The following is a 20,895-nucleotide window of genomic DNA, read 5'->3' on the forward strand; positions in this document are numbered from 1 at the left end:
TATCAAATAATAATAATAATAATTTAAAATTTTGATATTTTATTTCAATCAATCAATTTTATAATTTTTTATTTTAGGTCAATTAAATCTTTAAATATTAGTTTTCATCTAATTAAATTTTTAAATATTTATTTTTATCTCAATTAAATTTTTTATTAGATGAAAATCAATATTGATGGTTAATCAATTTTCATCTAACGCGAATTTAATTGATAATAAATATTTAAAATTTTAATTAATTATAATAAAATGATAAATAATTTAAATAATTATTAAATTTTTATTCAATATTATTTTATCCTTCAAACCAAATAGAACATGGTTTATGCATAGCTTGAAATTCGGATAGAGGAGGGCAGTAGAGATTGGCCATGTGACTCCTTTAATGGCATTACTTTTAGCTATAAAGCCATTAAAGTTTTCCAGACAGATAAAAATTATTATTTTGTTAAGCAATAGGGAGGAATCGTTGTGTTTTGCTATTTGTAAAAAATTCAAAATTTTAGTGGTTCTTGTGTTTGTAAAAAATTAAAGTTTTAGATTTTTTAATTTTTGGCCAGTAAATTAAAAATTAAATATTTAACTATGGGTTTTTTATAATATTAAAAATTATATAAATACGTTAGTAAATTTAAAAAGATCAATTGCATAAAATTATATAATTTTTTATTCGTTATTTTGATCAAGTTTTATTATTAATTTTTTTAAAATTAATTGATATATTGTTAAAATTAGTATTTAAAAGTTATGAATTCGAAATAATTAAAGTGTTCATTATTATTTTCAATCAGATAAATAATACGATAAAAAAATTTTAAAAATATATTAAGAATTAAAAAAAAGTAATTAAACTTTACTTGGTAAAAATTGAATTTTCCTATTTAAGTTTTTAGATTTAGATTAATTTTGATAATCAGATATAAAGTTTTATTATTAATATGTAATAGCATGCTGCAGCCGGTCAAATTACCCTACCCTATCCTTTGTCTAAGCATTAAATACACAATCACTAAGAGATGCTTTCCAATTTCCTAGAGCTTGCCCTTTTTTTTTCTCCGGGAAAATACCTTTGCACATGAAGTCAAATTGTCTTGTTTGGGTTTTTTTAGTAATTTCATTGTTTATGCATTCTTTTATTTACATGTAATATATAAAGTGTTTTATTATCATACTTATAAGTTTATAATTATTCTTTTTTTTTTTTCATTTCAAGGGTAAAATTCGAAAAAAAAAATTAACAATGAATAAAAGTTAAAATATAACTTAAAATTTTTTAAAATTTGTACAAAATTAAAATCAAATACAATATATAAAACGGAAGGAATATAAAATTTGACAAATTTTGTACGAATTAAAGTAAACTTAAAGGCCTAATCAACATACCAAAACTTTCTTCAATTCTTATGAGTGGGGATTTGTGACACATGCTTCGCTAATCACAAGCATTCCTTAGTCATCAAATTCATATAATAGAAAGGCCTTTCACGTAGGGATGAAAAAGAAAATTTAAAAATTTAAAAATTGATTTGATATTATAGTATTTGATTTGGTTTAAATTAATTTTTTTCTTATTCGATTTAGATTAATTTGAGATATTTAATATATATATTAAATTTAGATTGAATTTTAGATTAGAATGTAAAAAATTGAAAAGAAAAATCGAATCGAACTAAATTATATATTTTTATTAATTTTTATATATATTTTAAAATTTTATAAAATAAACTAATTATTTTATATATAAATATATTTAAATATATCAAAAAATTTATTAAAATAATATATAAAAATTTTAAAAAATCGATTAACTAAACTAAATCGATAAAATTTATTTCGAATCAAACCAATTTTAAAAGAATATTTATTCAAATTTAAATTAAATTTTTAAATTTTATAATATTATATATTATATAAAAAAATCAAACCGAATTCAATTAGATTCAAATCATTATCATTCTTACTTTTATATATGTGTTTTAAAAAAGTAAAATTCGTAAATAAAAAAGAAAAATAATTATATTAACTTATTATTAAAAAAAACATATAATAGTAATGTTAATGAGACAGGTAAGGGGCAGCAACGTTCATTTAATTACTACCCGCACAACACTAGTATATATATTTCCCCACTTCAACGCTCACCGAAACAAAGCAAGTTAATTTTCCCCTTCGCTAGCACCGCTACCATTACCACATCATTACTCTATTACTACTGCTATCATTGCTACATGTCTGCCCAAACTCACAACTCTCAAATGCTTGATCCCAAGGGCCGAGCTGTTGGTGGAACCGAGCATAGCTGGTGCCGTGCGGTGCTCGGGGGAACTGGCATAGCCGTCTTGGCTATCCTTTCTTCCAAAAATCCCGATGTTTCACGCCTCCGAAATGCCCTTCACAAGCTACAAAATTCTCATCCAATTCTTAGGTCTAGGCTGCATCATGATCCTAGTGGAAATACTAATTTCTCCTTTGTTACGTCTCCTTTTCCTTTCACTCAAATCAAGTTCTTTAACCATTCCACAACTTCTAACATCCTTGAAAATATTTATAACCAAGAGAACCAGAATATCTCACCGCTGCATTTGATTCTTGAACATGAACTTAACCAAAACGCTTGGAATAATTGTCATAATAATAAACCTTCATTTAGCACAAAAAATGACATGTTTTTTGCTTCTGTTTATGCTTTGCCTGGTGCAAGGTGGGTGTTGGTTCTCCGCCTGCATGCCTCTGCATGTGACAGGACCACGGCGGTGTCGTTGCTGAGAGAGTTGTTGACGTTAATGGGTACTGAAGAAGAGGAGACAGGGTCACAGCAGGGTCAAAGGGAAATTATGATGGACAAAGGAGAGATTAGTTTGGCGATTGAAGATCTTATTCCCAAGGGGAAGGCTAAGAAAACTGTCTGGGCAAGGGGTGTAGACATGCTAGGCTACTCTGTTAATTCTTTAAGGCTGACAAATTTGAAGTTCAAAGATGCAAAATCTCCCAGATCTACTCAAGTAGTAAGGTTGATGATCAGCACTGATGACACTGAGAGGATATTAGCTGTAAGTGATTTGAAGCATGCAAATTTAAACTCCGAAAATTTCTACTTTTGCCTTGTGAGACTCAAATTGAACTTTTCAGGGTTGCAAGGCAAGAGGGATCAAGTTGTGTGGAGCATTAGGAGCTGCGGGGCTGATTGCTGCACACAGTTCTAAATGCCGTTCAGATCATCAAAAGAAGAAATATGGAATTGTAACCCTCACCGATTGCCGCTCAATTCTTGAACCTCCTCTCTCCAATCACAATTTTGGTAAGCACGTTATAATATTGCATTGCCAAATAAAAATCTTGAAAAACTCCCTTTAAGCACCAATGGATTCTATTTGAAATGACTTTTAAGTTATCAAAATCAAAATTTAATGCGATCGGTAATACTATCATATGCTATTAGACTTGGAATAAGATCTCAATTGCCTGCTTATCATTAATCATTAATTTGGTCCTGAAATAGACATTTATGATGGAGGTTGGACTTAGTATATTTCTGGAGAACCGATCAGATGACAATTCATAGCTGACCTTACCAAGGACCATTTTTTTTTTCCCTATTTGTTTGATAGAAAACCAGTAAGGGTGGTTAATTGATAGAAACACCAGTAGTAAGGAAATGCTGCTGCTGTCTTCAATGGTTCAACTTTTTTAGTACAAGAAAAAGACCTAACACGGAACCAAAGTTGCATGTCTTAAATTTCATGCCAATTAAGGTAAGCGATTTTCTTGACAAATTTCGTAGGATTTTACCACTCAGCTATTCTGAACACGCATGTCATTAAAGGAGGAGAGAAGTTTTGGGAGCTAGCAAAGAAAACGTACACGGCATTTACAAACTATAAGAACTGCAACAGGCACTTGTCGGACATGGCAGACCTGAATTTCTTGATGTGCATGGCCATGGAAAACCCTGGCTTGACATCATCATCATCCTTGAGAACATCTTTAATATCAGTGTTTGAGGATACTGTGATTGATGAATCTAATGACCAGCAAAAACAAGTTGGCCTAGAGGACTACATGGGCTGTGCTTCTGCTCATGGCATCGCCCCATCCATCGCGATTTTTGACAGTATACGAGACGGTCGGCTGGATTGCATTTGCGTTTATCCTTCACCATTGCATTCGAGGGAGCAAATGCTGGAGCTGGTTGATTCTATGAAGTGCATTCTTGTGGATGCTGGAAAGAATGGTAATGAAAATGAGAGCTAGAGGCTCAGGTCAGGTGTCCTTTCGGTGACACCTTTGAGCTATAGACTATAGGCTCATAAATGGTGTCACCCAATCTCTATAGGTTTCTTTAAAGCCCAAGCTAGAAAATGGGCAGGTTGGTTTCTTAATTGAGGTTGTTGTTGTTCTATTTCCAATGTTCTGCTACTCTTCTTAATAACTTCATATCAATTACAATTAATAGTAATTAAAGATAGGAGGGGCTTTTTTTTTTTTTGTTATTCACCGTAGGTATGCATTCAAATTTAAGACCTATTGAAATCACCAAGGCTCATTAAAAAAATTTTTTATTTAAATTTATCAAAATTTAAACTCGAACATTAAAAAATTTAAAAATTTAATATTTTATTTTGATTTTATGGTAAAGAAGAAACTTTAAAACATTGAGGTTCTGCTTCAAATTTTACTACTTGTAAATTTGATTGTTTAGTTATATTTTAATTTTAAAATTGATTATTTAATTATTATAATTTATTATGATAAATAATTGATTATTCAATTGATTATATGAATGTAATATTTTATTATAATAAATTCAAAAAAATAATTAAAAAAATTCAATACTTTAATAATAAATTACGTGATAAGGACTGAATTTTGACTTTTACTTTAGAGGAGTTTTTTTCAACAATGAAATGAAAAATAATAATGTTTTAATAAAATTTTTTAGTATTATTAATAACATTTCATTTGAAGGGTAATAATACATACAATCATAATTTCTACAGTTATAGTAATAAAATTCAATATTAAATTAGAACACTAGCAAATTTGATCTTAATTTAAAAAAAAAAACTATATTTTCCCACGATAACAAATTTGATATTAATATTAAATTAAATTATAACACAATCGCTAATATCCTTTATCACTTTCTCTTTAAATAAAAAAAAAAAAACCTTACTTTAAATAAATTTAATATTCGTAATGATAGGTTGTTTGACTACCATTACCTTATAAAACACTTCATTCCAAACCATATCCAAAATATGAGATTTCCTATCTCTTCTTCCTCGCTTCGAGGTAGCTCAAAAATCCTTAAAAGTGGTACCTACTCTATTGTTTCTTTGTACTTACATGGATAATACATAATAGGGTGAATATTGCGAATGGTAATGAAAAAAACGTACTAGTCCTATTCCTTTTCAACATAATAATGGTGAAATTAAAGCTAAAATTTTAGACATCAATCAAAGAAATAAATTACAGATGTCCCTTTTCTTATAGTAACGCGAAAGAAATCGTAGTCCAAATTTTTTTTTTTTGTTTTAAGAATTATAAATTAAAGTCAAAATATGTAAATTTGATATCTAAATTTTAATATTTATAATATTTTTTAATTTTAAATTAAAACATTTTTTGTAAAATTAAGTTTCGTGGCATTAATTCATTCCAAGTTTTTGCTCTGATATAAAGTTCATTAATCTTTGCCGCCAGCACAGAGAATAAACATCTAGGAGTAGAGGATTTCAGTAACTCTCGTTTTCAAGTTCTTTATGGGAAGGCCCAGAAGACTAGTTTCAGCTTTCAATGATTCCAGTGATATTTTGTACAAGTGGTAGGCCTAGTCACCCAGGATAATTCTCCAGGATCAGATTCAGGCGATGCTATCACTATTGTGAGTGGAGTCGGTATAAGGACAGAGAGCTTTGGGGCTGATAGTAAGGATACGATGTACATTTTCTGGTTGTGATTTGTGAAAGTGACTGGTTTTAAAACCAGTTAAAGATATCGTCGAAAATGCCGGCCCATTATCACATTTCACAATCACCATATGAAACTACTAGCATTAAATAAGAATGAATGGGATTTTAGGCCAAGTTGTGGGGGATCTTCCGTTCCATTGCATGTTCATCTTCTGATTTTTGCAGGAAGTTCTATTGGGCTCTGATATTTTGATCTGCATGGCAGTTTTACACATGAACTTAATTTACTGCTTGCAATAATTCATCAACAAATCACTGATATTATTTCATTATTGATCTTCTGGTACCCTTTTTGTCTGACTTGTGTCTAAGATTAGTCTTTGGTTTGATAAAATCATGATTTATGTGATTAAAATTGTCTTAAAGTTATATTATTCACAATTTACAGGGTTGCAAATCAAGAGGCATTAAACTCTGTGGAGCCCTGGTAGCCGCTTGCAGTTCGGTCCACTGAAGCCTTTCCTGACCAGAAAAGGAAAAATATGCTGTTGTAACTTGTAACCCTCGTTCACTGTCGGTCCATTCTTGAACGAGTTCTCGGTAGCAATCACATGACATGACATGACATGATAAGACTGCATATGAAGAACTATAGGATTTAGCAAAGGGATGCTACACGTCCTTTTACAACGCCAAGAACAATACAAGAAGCTGGCATTTCACGGATATGAGTGACCTAAACTTCCTCATGTGTAAAGCCATTGACAACCCTGGATTGACTGCATCGTCATCTGTGAGGGCTGCCTTGATCATATCGGTTTTCGAAGATGAATCCAACAAACTGTACGGGGAACTTGGCCTGGTGGGTTACGTGGTGTGCTCTTCGGTTCACGGTGTTGGTCCAACCTTTGCCATATTTGACACTATACGAGATGGATATTTGGATTATGCATGCGTGTATCCAGCGCCACTGCATTCAAGAGAACAAATGCAAGAGCTGATCGACTGAATGAAAAGAATTCTTCCAGATGGTAGTATCAATGTAGAGAATAATAGCTAGATTTTTCATGCGGTGAATATTGTGCTCATGAACAATTTCTGTGCTAGTTTGCCATCATATATGAGAAATGAATGAGGTTGTAAAGTGTCAATTCTCTGATTTCTACAATACAGGTTCTTAACAATCTTAGACTAAAAGAAGAAAATGACAAGCAGTACCCAGTTATTGCTGAAACAAAGTATGTTCGGGTAGGGTAGGTTTGGTTAGGTTATCATTTGGAATCCCAACCAAACCAAATAAATTGAAAAACTGAACAGGTAGTATGAGAAAATCAGGTTTAAGTAGAGATTTTAGAATCAAGTTATAGCTTCTCTTCTATCAGATTGACTTCTCAGATTTTGGGCTCTTAAGTTACACTTACCCAATATGTGTTCAGGCTATACCCATGCACGCTTTAATTTAACTTATTGCATCCACTGACAACCCAAGTCCAGTTTATATGCCCAAATCCCATGAAATGTTACAACTTACATATGCCTAGCAGGTTTTTTCTATCTTAGAACCATGTTGCTGATAGTTAACTTGCCTGACCATTTATCCTCCATTTGATGGGCTTTGGTCACCTTCCTGAAGAAGCATACTGAAAAACGAAGGACAGATAATTCAGCAACCGATTTCATAATTTTCAGCTTCAGTTTTAGGCCCCCAAATAATGAAAAGTTTATCAAGATTGTAAACCTTTTTAAAAATTTTTGTTTTTCATCTGGCTCTGGCTCATAGCCCTTGTAGCACGTCCGTGGACTTTCAATTTATTGCACAAAAGTTGACATCAGTTAGTCAAAGAAGAAAAAAAAAACCCTAAGAAAATAGTTAATATTGTAATATTTTAAATCTCAAATAATTTTCAACAGAATGTTCTGCAACTCTGCTGCAGATTTCTTGATGTGGTTGGTTGTTCCTTGAACCAAAATGTTACCTTCAGAGCCAAAAGAAAAGATTGGGAGGAGAAAGTAGTTTGTATTCTATTCCAGAAGTTAAATGCAGCAAATGTGCGCAAGCTCCTAAATACCAAAGTTTGAAATGTGAATTAAAAAAGGCTATCAGAGTCAAACTATTAATTTGAATTTCCAAATTACCTGTTTCTGATTTGTAGAAATGGAAGAAAGAGAGAGGAAGAAGCAGAGAAAGTAGGAAGTGGGATCTATTGAAAACAAAGAGGCTGGAAAAAAGAACAAAGCTAATTATGACCACATTCTTCCCTTTTTGCCCCATCGGAAAATGATTTCTACTGGTAATCTAACTAATTCGCTTTTGGCTAATTATGAACACATCCTGAATTCTTGCTGCCAATATTTACAAGAATAAGAAAAACCAGAACTTAGGAATCAATTCACCTCAGTTTCTTTTGAACATGATTCAGTCAATTTACCTAGCAAAGTGATTAACATAACCAAAATCAGCACTGCAGACAGAGCTGGATATGTATGATACAGGAGAGCTACAAGTCCAGTGAATTCATGGAACTATAAACTCAAAGCATAGGTTAAGATTCCCTAGTTCCTGAAACTAAGAAGCTACATTTTTTTTTTCTAAAGAAACTCCTCAACTAGTTTTCCAAAATCAAACTTCCTATTACAACATTCTACAGCATTCACAACTTCTTGAAACGTAGAGACACTGCATGGAACAACTAGCTTATTTCTTTGCTCAAAACCAAATTCATTGTATGACTTCTCCAGCAACATCTTAAAGAGTGGATGAGACAGGAAGCTGGTTGGCACCACAAATCTCTCTTCCTCCTCTCCTACATAAATAGCAAAAAACCCAGATGGGGTTGAGGCTGTAGGAGACATTTGCTCAAATTCTCTTAGCAAGCATTCATATTGCGATTGCTCTTGATCACCTCCACCCATGCCTTTCACCTTCTTGGCTATCTTCTTCAAGGAACCCATCTTTTTTCCCAACATTTTTTTATCTTGTGTTTGAAACCTGAAAGAGAAAGAGAGCAATTAGGGGATATAAAGAAGTGGGAAGCTAGAAGAAAAGGTGGTCTCATGTCTGTCGCTTAGTGGGTGGGGGAAGAGTTTGTATTGTGGCTAGAGAGGGAATGTCCAGGAATTGATCATCTTTTGACTTTGTCAATAATTGGGAATTTGTGAACATCGTTTCTAACTTGTAAAAATTGACTGAACATTTACTTTGACTTATCAATCGTTAAACAGGAACTGAGAATCCAACTTTAGACTTCAAAACATTTAGAGATCAATGATGAGGTGCACCCACTTCGAGTTTTGATTGGTATGACATTATGCACCACATTTGTTGGTAAAACATTGTTGGGTGGCTGAGAATCACAAAAAAATAGTATGGTTTTCCATCTTACACGGTGGTAAAAGAGCTAAAGTTGCATAAAATCCATTAATATTGATGGAATAACTAACCCTTTAAAGAGTGTTAACTAATCAACTGTTGAAGAATCATTTCTGTATTTTAATCAAATGCCAACCACTAGTCATTGTAATGGTTCTTTGATTATCAACAAAACAATCGCATAATCTTCAAGAAAACAAATGAACCGCTTCTGTCTTTTCACTTTTGTTTAAAGGTGGAGTAATAATGCAGTATATGTGATCCATTCCATGATTGACTCAAAGCACTAAAGTTTAATGGGGAGTTAGGGATATTCTTCAATAGTGAACTCTAACATTTCAGTTTGTCTTATTGAAATGTTGGTTGACAAGTGTATAGAAAAACAACAAAACAAACCAAAAGAAAAGTTATATACTATTAAAAAACAGGGAACAAGAACAGAAATTTTAATAGATAAATTTTTTATTGACAAGGAGAAAAGTTGGTGGAAGGTCTTAAGTTTGGTGGGTTCCATGAAGTGGGAATTAAGCTAATTAATCAAATCAAACAAAGTCAAATACACCTACTACTAATTTCTAACCCCTAAAACGTATAAGGAGCAATGAGCAAACCATCAGCCCTACTTTACAATAAAGCTGAAAGCAGGGCCGGCCATTTTCTTTTCTGTAAATGTCAAATGAGAGACAAGAAGGATTGGGTTGGAGTGACAAAAAAAAAAAAAAAAAACAGAAAGACGGGGAAGGGTTCATTGAGTGTCGACAATTGGCAATCCGGATACTTCCATCTAAAAAAAGACATGATTTTAGCCTTGTGCAAGTGGGGGAACAATGAATGGGCTTGACCAGTTCCAAATGGAAAATCAGTTAAATGACAAATGGAGTTGACTAAAGGCGGAAAGGCTAAGGTTGTTCTTCATGGGCCATGATCCCTCTGTACATAAAAGGTACGACCACATCCAGGGAAAAGATGAAAGCTTTGTTTGAATTTAAAACTTATTATTTTGTTCAACCAACGCAATCCCAACCATCCATCGTTTTCAATGGTTTCTATCTTTTCTCTAGAATATGCTCTTCATTGCCTATTTTAAAAAAAGGGCTATTGTTTATTAATGCTATATTGTAAAATGTTTTTGAGCTCGTCTTATAATATTTCTGAATTCAGATTTTTATGCAACTTGTTTAAATGTGTCCAACCGGCTGGTGACAATGATAATAGGAATATCTTCACGTTCCAGAGCTTGAACCATACCCAAAGTTCAATGCCGCGGAGAAAATGAATCTCAAAGAGAAAAAATGTACCATATCTATCAGTATATAATATACATTTTTTGAATGATAATTCACTTTAAAAATAGATATGATTATTTAAAATATAATATAATGATATAATAAAAATATAATATAAAAATAAGATATGAAAATTTTAATAATAATTATATATAAATTAATAAAATTAAAAAATATATATTTTATATTTTGATGTTAATATAAATTATAATATGTAATTTTTATATAAAATACGATATGAATATACGAATCGTTAAATATACTTAAAAAAATTTTGGTTTCATGTCCTCCCTTTACTTTTCTATACATTTTTTGTTTAGATATAAAATATTCCAAATTAATAAGGATAGTTAATATAGTGATCAAGAAAAAAAATTTTAAACAAACAAAAAATTATTAATAATTCTCCACCATAGAAAATTTCTTAACCGTTTAATTAAATAATTTGAAGTTGATATTAAAAAATATATATTAATTAAAAAGCTTATATTTTAAGAATGCACTCTTTATTTTGTAGTTTTACCCAACTCAAAGAACCTTTTTAAATCAAATTTTGGACAAAAATCATTCAAAAATATATAAATATAAAAATTACAATCATCGATTTAAAATTATATAATTTTAAGAAAAACTTCAATCACTGATTCACCATTAATCAAACAATTTATCATTTGACTATTAGTACGTACTATATATTTTTTAATTTATTATTTTTTAAAACGATTTATAGAGTTGAGTTTGCTAAGAGTTTAACTGTGATATAAATTATAAATCTAGTAAATTATTTTTTTGGGTATAAAAAGAGTAATATAGCATTAAAATAAGAAAAAAAAAAGATTTCATTTGTTAATCATCTTTAAATTATTAAATGATTATAAAAATAAATTTAAATATATGATAAAGTTTAAAAAAAATAAATTAAATTATTTTGAGAGAAACTCCTACGAAAGGGTGCTTGGTCTAGTGGTATGATTCTCGCTTCGGGTGCGAGAGGTCGCGAGTTCGATTCTCGCAGCACCCCGATTAACCCTATGGATTCAACATTCGTTTTATTTTTCATCCGTGGGTTTCTCGAAACCGACTCTTGTTAAAGCCCAGGCCCTCCAAAATTTATAGGGTTTTTAATTTTGATTCTACGGAATCAAAATCAAAGCTTTTCTTCCTTCCCAAAACCCTATTCCCATTCTCTAGCACTTGCACTCGGCCGTCGACCAAATTTCTGTCACAATGAGCAGATCGGGCCAGCCTCCAGATCTCAAAAAGTAAGCTCTTTTTCTTCCGTTTTTTTTGGTTCTCGAGGGAAAGCTCTTATTCACTCTCTTTTCAGTACTTTCTTTTTTCTAAGTTTTCTTTTCTCTGATTCTTCGATTTCTAATTTCTTTTCTTGGTGATGTTGTTTATAACAGGTACATGGACAAGAAACTCCAGAGTAATTTTTTCTTTAATTCAATTTTATGCTATTTAATTAAAATTAGTTTTTATTCATTTGTTGTTGCTTGTTTCTAGTAGTAGCTGGATTAAGCCCGAATTCGGTTAGTTAAGTTTCTAATTCATGATGGTCGATGACTCTTTAAGCTGAATTGAGTGAGTTGAGTGTTTGAATAGTTGTAGCTGAAAGGGTTCGCCTCTTTAAGTTGATGGGGTTGAGTTGAGTGTTTGGGGAGTTGTAGCTGAAAGGATTCTAAATGTAAGTATAATGGTTCAGTTGTTATAATGAGTGAATTTCCTCTGTTGTTTGTCTGATCCTAAATTGAGATTTAAATGTGGGTTTTGTTGGTGCGGGCTTTGCATTTTGTTTTTCTCGTTTGTGAGCCTGTTGCAAGATTGAGTTGAGACTCAAGGGTGTCCTGCACTATGGAATTTAATATTTTGGGTCCATTAGAAGGTCTGTCTCTGGGTTATGATAGTTAATGACCGTCTAATGCTACTGGGATTAGATGCTATATTGTGTACGTGGAGAGATTTAAACTTAATTCTCTGTTCTGGGATGTTCTTACAGTATTGTGAACTCTTTTAAGGTTAATAAAATTTAAGAAATTTTATCTTGTTTTTCAATTTTTTAGATTCTTGTGGGTGTTAATATTTTTAACATTGCATCTCCAAAAAACTATTATAGGGGTCATGATTGAAGATTGAACAATTCATGAGCTAAAGTAGATTCTATATTTAGGTGTGCGTTATTTTGGTATTTGCTAATACCTTCTTGCCTTATTTTAGTGTGTCAGGCATTTGTCATTTGATGCTTCTGTTAATGGTGTTAATTGGTCTTGTAAGTTGCACTTGTTAGGTCGGCATATGTAAATAAAAAATATAGAGGGGTAAAACCTTGTAACACGTATTCATAACATATAACTACTTTTTGTGGCTTATGGGCTTGCAGATTGTTAATTTACATTCATTATAGATTTGTAATATGTTTAAAGGAACAAAATTTACTCGTGTGAATTTTCTTGGTACGTAATACTGCAGTCAAGCTGAATGCAAATCGGATGGTTGTTGGTACACTTCGTGGGTTTGACCAGTTTATGAATCTGGTAGTTGACAACACTGTGGAGGTGAATGGCAATGAGAAAACTGACATAGGCATGGTGGTGAGTCTCCTAATATTTTTTCTTGAAGTGCCTTCCTTAGTGCTTAACTTGTAATTCAGGTATATGCTTACATTGTTAGCCTCATTGTAATTGATATCATTCCGCTGCAGGTGATAAGAGGAAATAGTGTTGTTACTGTTGAAGCACTTGAACCTGTAGGCAGAATGCAGTGATTCTGGTTTTTCTACTGGAAATTTAAAAACCACTTGATGCATCTCTTTCACTCTCTGTTGTTTGTGTAAAACTGCTGCTACCCTGCTACTTAGGGATTGGATATGTTATGTAATGCAGTATTTGTGGGAAGAGGATGGATCAACATGGATTCTTCCCTTTCTTTTCCTTCTCTTTTAATGGATTTTCCTTTATGCAATTCCAGATGGTTTAATTTAATGTAGTGAATGGTAACAGTGATACTTATTTTACTGTTAAAATATGGAGTAAGCAGAAAACTTGAGCAGTTCGAATGACTTATATAAAACTTGGGTAGCCAGATATGCTGTCGTTATTGTTTTGCTTTAATGGGAAGTCATGCAGTTGGATTAATTCTCTCAACATGCCCATTTAGCTCATGGTACGGTTAGTGATTTGACTGATGAGCTTTCTCCTATTTTCAAAGATGTCTTCGATAAAAGCGAAATAAGAGGGTACCTTTGAAAGTTGCTCCAGATTCGTTTTGAGCCGTTAGGTTTTGGCAATTGTATTGAGAGAATCAAACATCAATTTAGCTTGTATATATTCTTGGTGTATTTAAAAAAAGGGGAAGGAAAAAACCCATGCTCCTCTCAATTAACGAAAGCTTTGAGTAAAAAGCTCATATTTTCACTCAAAGAGGCAGCAGCCCTTTCGTTTTCCTCTCCTTGGATGACAGAACTCAATCTTAGAGTGTAGCGCGGCACTTTTCTTTTAACAAAGCATGATGCTGCAATTTCATCCCATTGGGGTTAAGGTTAACGATCGCTTAGACAAGGCAAAAAGGACAAACGCTGACTTTTCTCGGGCACGAAGAAGTATACAGATGAGGGATGCCCGCGAAGTAGGATTTAATCTCCCAACGTATAAAAGGGAAAATATACCGTAGAGTTTACAACGGGCAACTTCCCTTAAAAGTTTCTCTTTTGCATGCAGCTCAACAACTAGTTGTCTTGGACAACAGCTCCTTCCCACTTTCACTTTTCTTTTTTCCTTTTGTCCAGGCTGTTCCTGGAGTCCTTGAAACGGCACCAAGAGGCAAGGACCCGTTGCTGAGTCCAACAGACTTTTGAAAGGCGACTGTTTTTGAAGTATTAAGCATTGATGATTGCTTCATCACAATGAAAATCAATGAAAGGGATATAATAACATTTCTCTGTTTTGAAGGGTAGACAGTTATAAAAGGTTTATGAGTGATCTGATCCACAGCTCACCCACCCAACAGGCAACATATCCTCAATAGAATCCATCTTTTTTTTTGTTTGTATTGCCAATTGTCATGTGGAAAGTCGCACATGTTTGGTGGCAATTTTAAGGTTACTTAGGCAACACTTCTATCTTTTTCTGTTTGCCATTTTTCTCTTCTTCGTATTCTTAATGAGAACGTTTTTTACCATAATGCAGAGAAAGCAAACAGTTTTACAATATCTTACCATGCCATTAATTCTTTTATGCATTCATGAGTCATTTGGCAAGACCATCATTAACAGCAATGTTAACAAACTTGGAACGTTTTTTTTTAAATCTCACCAAACCTTGCTTTTTATCCTCTTCTGGTAATAACTTGGTAGGTTGGACCTTGCTATTGAGCAAATCTTCTAGCAATGATTAATCAATGAAGTTGAACTATACACTCAATTTCTATTCTAAACACCAGCTTCGTAAGTACTCAAACAACGATTTCCTTCTTTGAATGGTAAACCAGAAAGCCCGACCGGGGGGAATTTGGTTGGAAACTGGTGGGACCCAGATGCTGACATGATAGAGTTAAACTAAGACAAGGTGGCTTAAGACTATGACTAGGGTGTCTTTAACCTGTCAGAACCAGTTGGATCTGTGTAAGACAACCTTTCTTTATGTTGGGATTATCTGTCATCTGTTCTTAAAAAATTTCCTCCCTTTGTATATTCAAATTCCCAAATCTTGTATCAGAATTAAAATGTTCATTAAATTTGTTTCCATTATAATAATTCGAAAATAAACATATATATATATATATATATTCTCAAAAGATTGGCTGGGATACAATGGAATTATATTTTGAACTAAAATGTTACTATTATGAATGAAAATTAATATTTAATACTACTAATATTAAACTATGAATATCATTATCATAGAATAATCCTTTTAATCCCAACATAACCATGTGTCAAGCTGGTAAAAGAATTCCATTGAATGCTTGGATGGCTACATTTCATTGGCTCTGGAACAAGAAGAGTAGGATAATTCACTGCACAGAAGCAGCGCACCAATTTGCTTATAGAATTGGCTTTGGGGGCTGTCCTCTTTCTTCTCTAAGCCTCTTCATCTCCTCCACCCACCACCACTTCTCTCTCTTCCCCTAAATTTTCTATCTTTACATTTGGCTTCTTCAATCCTCAAGCCTTCGCCAGCCAAGAAAGTTAAACATAAAAACAAAAGATAACCCCCAAAATGATGGTAGTTACTTCCTACCATCCAAAATCTTTCCTTCAATCCAACTCTACATGGACAACCAATCTTGATATCCCATTATTCCATTAAAAGTCCTTCCAAAGAAACCAAAATTTCCATAAAAAAAAGTTAGTTTCTTGGGTCTAAATTCTTGTCCCCAATAAAGAAAAAGCACAATGACTGAAGTACTCCAATCGTCCCCATCTCACTTCTCTTCACCTGCAAGCTCCACCTCAACTCCACATGCCCTTATTAACTCTGGTGTAAGCACTGTGGGAAGTATAATAGCCCAAGAAAGTGACCAGGAAGAGGAGAGTAGGCAAGAGGAAGAGAGGAAAGAAAGGGACAGGGAAGCGGATCAGTTGTCTTTCTTAACACTTTTCGTGGCTGCCTTTAGGAAGTCTTTGATTGGGTGTAGCATTTCTGAAAGAAAAGAGCTTTGTTCAATGGAAATTGGGTTGCCTACCAATGTTAGACATGTTGCTCATGTGACTTTTGATAGGTTCCATGGATTTCTTGGTTTGCCGGTTGAATTTGAGCCTGAGGTCCCCAGGAGAGCCCCAAGTGCCAGGTAAGTTTATCAAAGGAGATTCTTCTTTTTTTTTTCCCTTGAAAATTATCATTGAAGTTCTCATCTGGGTTTGTCACAATGTGAATCTTTCTTGATTTTTTTGTTCTTGATTGTCGATAAAAGGGTAGTAATTAATGAAAAATTTTCTGGGGTTTGTTTATATTGGTTAATGCAGATATTTTCTTCCTGAATTCTTTGTTTCGCATTCATATAATTTAGTCTGCTTAACTTTTAAATGTTTTTTTACACAAGGAATACTAGAAAAAGGTTTAGTGTTTTCCCTTTTCTTACCTATGAGGAAACTGTTGTTGCAAACATCAATCCATTTTATTGGCTTCGGACGATGATTAATTTCTTTGAGGCCTTGATTCTTATATAGAATTCCATAGTAATGAAGGTGACCGTTGGGTTTTCCCCAGTAAATTCTTAATGAACTAGACAGTTTGATTCAGTTTGTCTATGCAAATTTCTTCTACAAAAAAGCTCAAGTCTTTTTCTGCATTGTATGCCTTTTTTCGCTGCTGGGCATTTTCTATTTGAAGCACTTAGGAATTGGGTTCTGGGTACCCTTTTCTAATTTTGTGTATGATGAGTAAACCTTACTGAAATTATATCTATTTTTTATGCTTATTTCATTGTTTAGTCTGCGGTGCTCAGTTTGAAGATCAGGCACAATTTTATAGTTGGTACGATGGATACAGTGAATATATGGAGATAGAAATGGTGACACCTAGCTTTGTGATCACAGTTGTCAAAGTCTATATCAGTATTCTATCCAATGGTGCCTGTGTTAATTTTATTTCATTGACTAAGATACCATTCTTGTGCAGTGCAAATGTATTTGGAGTTTCGACAGAATCTATGCAACTTTCATTTGACTCTAGAGGGAATAGTGTGCCAACAATACTGCTACTCATGCAAAGGCATTTGTATGTCCAAGGAGGCCTCCAGGTATGTGACTATCTATCTTTTCTCTACTATGGCTATAAAATTGTTTGAAGTGTCCAATTTTAATAACTAAAGTCTTATATTTATTTTTTTAAGGCAGAAGGAATTTTCAGAATTAATGCAGAGAATGGGCAGGAGGAGTATGTCAGGGAAAAGCTAAATAGGGGAGTAATACCAGATGGGATAGATATACATTGCTTGGCAGGTCTTATAAAGGTTTTTTCTTTGCTCTTTCATAGCTGCTGGTCTTATTTGGTTATGAGGAACATGTTTCTCATATATATATTGGCTATATAGGCATCTCTACTTGTATTTTATCAAGGTAATTTTTATTATAAGTAAATAAAATATTGAGTATGAACTGAACTATCAAAAGGACTGGTTCATGGGCTGAGAATGCTGTCAAGATACCTGCAAGTAAGGTGAGACTTCCCCTGTTGAACTGATATTTTACATGTGGTTAATGTGTTTATAATTCCGCAGGCTTGGTTTAGAGAACTTCCTAGTGGTGTATTGGACTCCCTTCCTCCAGAGCAGGTAATACAATCCCAGTCAGAAGAAGAGTGTGCTCGGCTTGTGAGGCGCCTTCCTCCAACAGAAGCAGCTCTACTGGATTGGGCTATAAATTTAATGGCTGATGTTGTGCAACTGGAGCATTTGAACAAGATGAATGCACGCAATGTCGCCATGGTGTTTGCTCCAAACATGACGCAAGTGAGTAAATATCTTTCATTAGTATTAAATGCACATGTCAAACTTCATGAACAATTATTGGTTACTGATGCTTGAGCCAATTTGACGTAGTTGATAAAGCTTTGTTGAGTTGTTCTACTACATTTTCTCCATATTCCTCGCCTTAAAGGTGCTAAGTGTTTTAAGCATATCTTCTGATACTAGTTGTCAAATGGATGCATACCCTATACCCTTGCGTGCAAACTCGCAGAATTTTTATATTTTCAAAACATGAGGAAAATCAGAATTTATTATCATTTACTGTTCCAACATATGATCTAACTTCAAGACAAAGAGTCCATTCCACTTTTGGGGCACCTTGAAGCTCGCTAAAGGTCTTCCTCATAAATGTGATAGTACATTTTTCTGATGGTAATTCTTTTCCGTCAAAGTATTAATTTAATTAAACTATTTAGGGTTGCGTGTGGCAATAGCTGATATCCTCTAGGTTTGTTCTTGCTATCTAATCCATTCTTAGTTTAATGACCTCCGCTACTGCTGTTTATTGCAGATGTCAGATCCTTTAACTGCATTGATGTACGCGGTCCAGGTTATGAATTTTCTGAAGACACTTATTATTAGAACACTTAAAGAGAGAGAAGATTCTATGATAGACTCTACTCCTGTTTCTCGCTTGGAGCCTTCTGATAAGAATGGACAGCAAAGCTCTTCACAACTGCACAAAGATGTCAATGAGGAGGTTAAAAACGAAAGTGAAGGTGAGAACGCTTTTATTGATCAAGAACCTGCCGTAGAGAGCCCCACTCACACTGCTGAAGAGAATTTGATGACTGAAACTAGCTCTCAAAGTTTCCTAACTTCAGTTGAGAATGGCTGTGCTGGAAATCGTTCTCTAGTTGATAACTGTCCTTGCACTGTGGTTTCTCAAGTGAACTCCTCAGCAAATGGACTCCAAGAAGGTGGCCTCCGAAGGACGTCTAAAAAGAGCAGAACTGGTCAATCAAGTCATTCAGGTCTAAAGAAGGGATCGAATAAGGCAAATGAAAGGTCAATAGGTCATGCAGCAGGACCTGTAGAGAAGCGCAAGGGAACAAGGATTGTCAGCCGCATAAATTCGAGAGCAGAGCTTTTTGAAGCTTGGAGGTGAATGGCCTTGAATGTTAGGTTGTAGTCAGATGAGGTCCGCATGGGAGGGAAAAGCCAACTGGTAAAAGTTGGTATGTTGTGTTTCCATTTCTTTTTTCTTTTGGAAATATTGTGTACGAGTTAATGTGTGTCATGTATGTGATATTGGGTAGAAATTCTTTAACCTGTCATTGCTTCACACTGACATTTCCTCAGCTCGTTCTAACATTTTCTATTGTTAATGGTACTTATCATTACAGCTTCTAATCAATCAAAGTTCCTTGTGTTGCTGACCTGAACATGACTTTTGCTTTCCTTGTGCATGTAATTGTAGTTTTACATTTAATTATCTAGAAAAAAAGAACCCCGCATTTATAAAATGGTGAATTAATGCATGACAAGGCTTGAGAAGGAAGGTGAAAATAATAGTAACATAAAATATTTTCTCCAATGGAGGATTCTCTCCGCATTTTGCCAAATGCAAGCACAAATCCTTTATTTTCGATGACTCACTTCAATGATCTTACTTTGAAATTTTGTTTGTACCTAAAAAGTATTGTTCTCAATATCCTTTTCTTTCCAAATTAGGCTAAGGGTTGGTAGGAAAAATGAAAAAAAAAAATCCAACAATTAAATTAAGAAAACTAGAAAGGGTGGTTTGGAATCTATAAGAAAATAGAAGTGTTGATTATTATTATTGTAAAAGATAATTAAAAATAGATCAATTATTTCATCCACCATAAAAAAATTTAAATTCAAATTAAAAGAGTGATGCATATTCTTTTAAAATATATTTAAAAATAAAAAACTATATTTTTTAATTTTTGTTTTATCATGTTCGGTGTATTTTTTAATGCCAAAAAAAGAAAAAGAATTCTTAAAATAATATACTGCTTTTGTTTGCACAATAATAAGCTGGGCTAACAGCCTATCCAATAACACAAAGAAAGGCCCATAAGAGGCAGGGCCAAGCTGGTCCAGCTCACTCGCACTTCATTAATGCTAACGCCATTTTCATTTCTTACCAAAAGCCTCGAGCAGATTTGGTAATTTCTATATTTGTGATGTATAAAATATTAATCATTTATGTATTTATATTATATTTTATATAAAAATTAAATGATGTAATTTGTGACATAAAATAATGAAATATATATATTTTTTTATTTTATTAAATTTATTTATAAATTTTTTTAAAATTTTAAATTATATTATTTTTGTATGTGTTTGAGGTTATTAGATATATTTAAGAGTATTTCAAAGATTTAATCCTCGAAGCTTTTAATTCTGATTACAAATTCTCGTTTCATGGTTTCTTTTTGTTGTTTCCAAGCTTAAAAAATTCGTTTTTATTTCTATGCATCCGGATTTGATGACGTGGAAGTGGAGTTGCTGGCCGGAGATAGGAAGGGAAAGGGAAGCAGAGGATTTGAGAGCGAAAGGGGAAGAGAAGGCGTTTGGGGTGGAACCGCAACGCAGCATTTGACGGTAGAGAGTTAGAGCTTGAAGGCATCGGCATTGCTTTGCAAGCTCTCTTAACTGAGTGTTCCATGGAATTGAAGTCATAGGAAGCAAAAACGGCGACGACTTGATGCCGTTTTGGAGTTTGAGAAAGAAGATGAAGCCGGTACGTTTTTCGCGGGAAGAAACGGGCAAGAGAAGAAGAGTAAGTAATAAAACGCTGCGTTGAGAGTTTTGGACACGTAGTTGCTCCATTGGAGGAAAAACTCGGACATAAAATAAAAACGTGGCCCGCGTAGCAGGGAATCCA

General features: G+C 33.3%; 4 protein-coding genes and 1 non-coding gene across 5 annotated transcripts; 4 read left to right on the forward strand and 1 right to left on the reverse strand.

Annotated features, from left to right (window-relative positions):
- Positions 1–2,143: 2,143 nt before the first annotated feature.
- On the forward strand, positions 2,144–4,481 carry LOC111294996 (uncharacterized). Its single transcript, XM_022888321.2, has 3 exons — positions 2,144–3,050; positions 3,130–3,298; positions 3,782–4,481. Exons 1-3 carry the CDS (start codon positions 2,229–2,231, stop codon positions 4,249–4,251), a joined length of 1,461 nt encoding a protein of 486 aa, XP_022744056.1. The 5' UTR covers positions 2,144–2,228; the 3' UTR covers positions 4,252–4,481.
- A 3,020-nt stretch (positions 4,482–7,501) lies between these two features.
- On the reverse strand, positions 7,502–8,911 carry LOC111295103 (auxin-induced protein 15A-like). Its single transcript, XM_022888474.2, has 2 exons — positions 7,654–8,911; positions 7,502–7,555 (listed from the first exon to the last, which is right to left on the reverse strand). The coding sequence occupies exon 1, from the start codon at positions 8,880–8,882 to the stop codon at positions 8,505–8,507; it is 378 nt and encodes a 125-aa protein (XP_022744209.1). The 5' UTR covers positions 8,883–8,911; the 3' UTR covers positions 7,502–7,555; positions 7,654–8,504.
- A 2,609-nt stretch (positions 8,912–11,520) lies between these two features.
- On the forward strand, positions 11,521–11,592 carry TRNAP-CGG (transfer RNA proline (anticodon CGG)). The gene has a single exon. It is a non-coding gene; the product is annotated as a tRNA-Pro (tRNA).
- A 92-nt stretch (positions 11,593–11,684) lies between these two features.
- Positions 11,685–13,532, forward strand: LOC111295386 (putative small nuclear ribonucleoprotein G). The gene is made up of 4 exons (XM_022888851.2): positions 11,685–11,833; positions 11,978–12,000; positions 13,041–13,162; positions 13,273–13,532. The coding sequence occupies exons 1-4, from the start codon at positions 11,799–11,801 to the stop codon at positions 13,333–13,335; spliced, it is 243 nt and encodes an 80-aa protein (XP_022744586.1). The 5' UTR covers positions 11,685–11,798; the 3' UTR covers positions 13,336–13,532.
- A 2,021-nt stretch (positions 13,533–15,553) lies between these two features.
- LOC111294087 (rho GTPase-activating protein 4-like) lies at positions 15,554–19,375 on the forward strand. The gene is made up of 5 exons (XM_022887253.2): positions 15,554–16,358; positions 17,189–17,309; positions 17,403–17,522; positions 17,790–18,020; positions 18,550–19,375. Exons 1-5 carry the CDS (start codon positions 15,964–15,966, stop codon positions 19,144–19,146), a joined length of 1,464 nt encoding a protein of 487 aa, XP_022742988.2. The 5' UTR covers positions 15,554–15,963; the 3' UTR covers positions 19,147–19,375.
- Positions 19,376–20,895: the final 1,520 nt, after the last annotated feature.

The sequence above is a fragment of the Durio zibethinus genome, chromosome 14, assembly GCF_047325235.1.
Source record: "Durio zibethinus cultivar Kanyao isolate XHJ-2024 chromosome 14, ASM4732523v1, whole genome shotgun sequence".
Taxonomy (NCBI): domain Eukaryota; kingdom Viridiplantae; phylum Streptophyta; class Magnoliopsida; order Malvales; family Malvaceae; genus Durio; species Durio zibethinus.

Excerpts from the sequence above, each read along its gene's own strand:
- LOC111294996 (XM_022888321.2), top strand. The coding sequence starts at position 2,229 with ATGTCTGCCCAAACTCACAACTCTCAAATGCTTGATCCCAAGGGCCGA. Across the intron at positions 3,051-3,129 it reads ACACTGAGAGGATATTAGCT|GGTTGCAAGGCAAGAGGGAT; the intron begins GTAAGTGATTTG and ends TGAACTTTTCAG. Across the intron at positions 3,299-3,781 it reads TCTCTCCAATCACAATTTTG|GATTTTACCACTCAGCTATT; the intron begins GTAAGCACGTTA and ends CAAATTTCGTAG.
- LOC111295103 (XM_022888474.2), bottom strand. The coding sequence starts at position 8,882 with ATGTTGGGAAAAAAGATGGGTTCCTTGAAGAAGATAGCCAAGAAGGTG.
- LOC111295386 (XM_022888851.2), top strand. The coding sequence starts at position 11,799 with ATGAGCAGATCGGGCCAGCCTCCAGATCTCAAAAA. Across the intron at positions 11,834-11,977 it reads CAGCCTCCAGATCTCAAAAA|GTACATGGACAAGAAACTCC; the intron begins GTAAGCTCTTTT and ends TGTTTATAACAG. Across the intron at positions 13,163-13,272 it reads AAACTGACATAGGCATGGTG|GTGATAAGAGGAAATAGTGT; the intron begins GTGAGTCTCCTA and ends ATTCCGCTGCAG.
- LOC111294087 (XM_022887253.2), top strand. The coding sequence starts at position 15,964 with ATGACTGAAGTACTCCAATCGTCCCCATCTCACTTCTCTTCACCTGCA. Across the intron at positions 16,359-17,188 it reads AGGAGAGCCCCAAGTGCCAG|TGCAAATGTATTTGGAGTTT; the intron begins GTAAGTTTATCA and ends ATTCTTGTGCAG. Across the intron at positions 17,523-17,789 it reads GCTTGGCAGGTCTTATAAAG|GCTTGGTTTAGAGAACTTCC; the intron begins GTTTTTTCTTTG and ends ATAATTCCGCAG.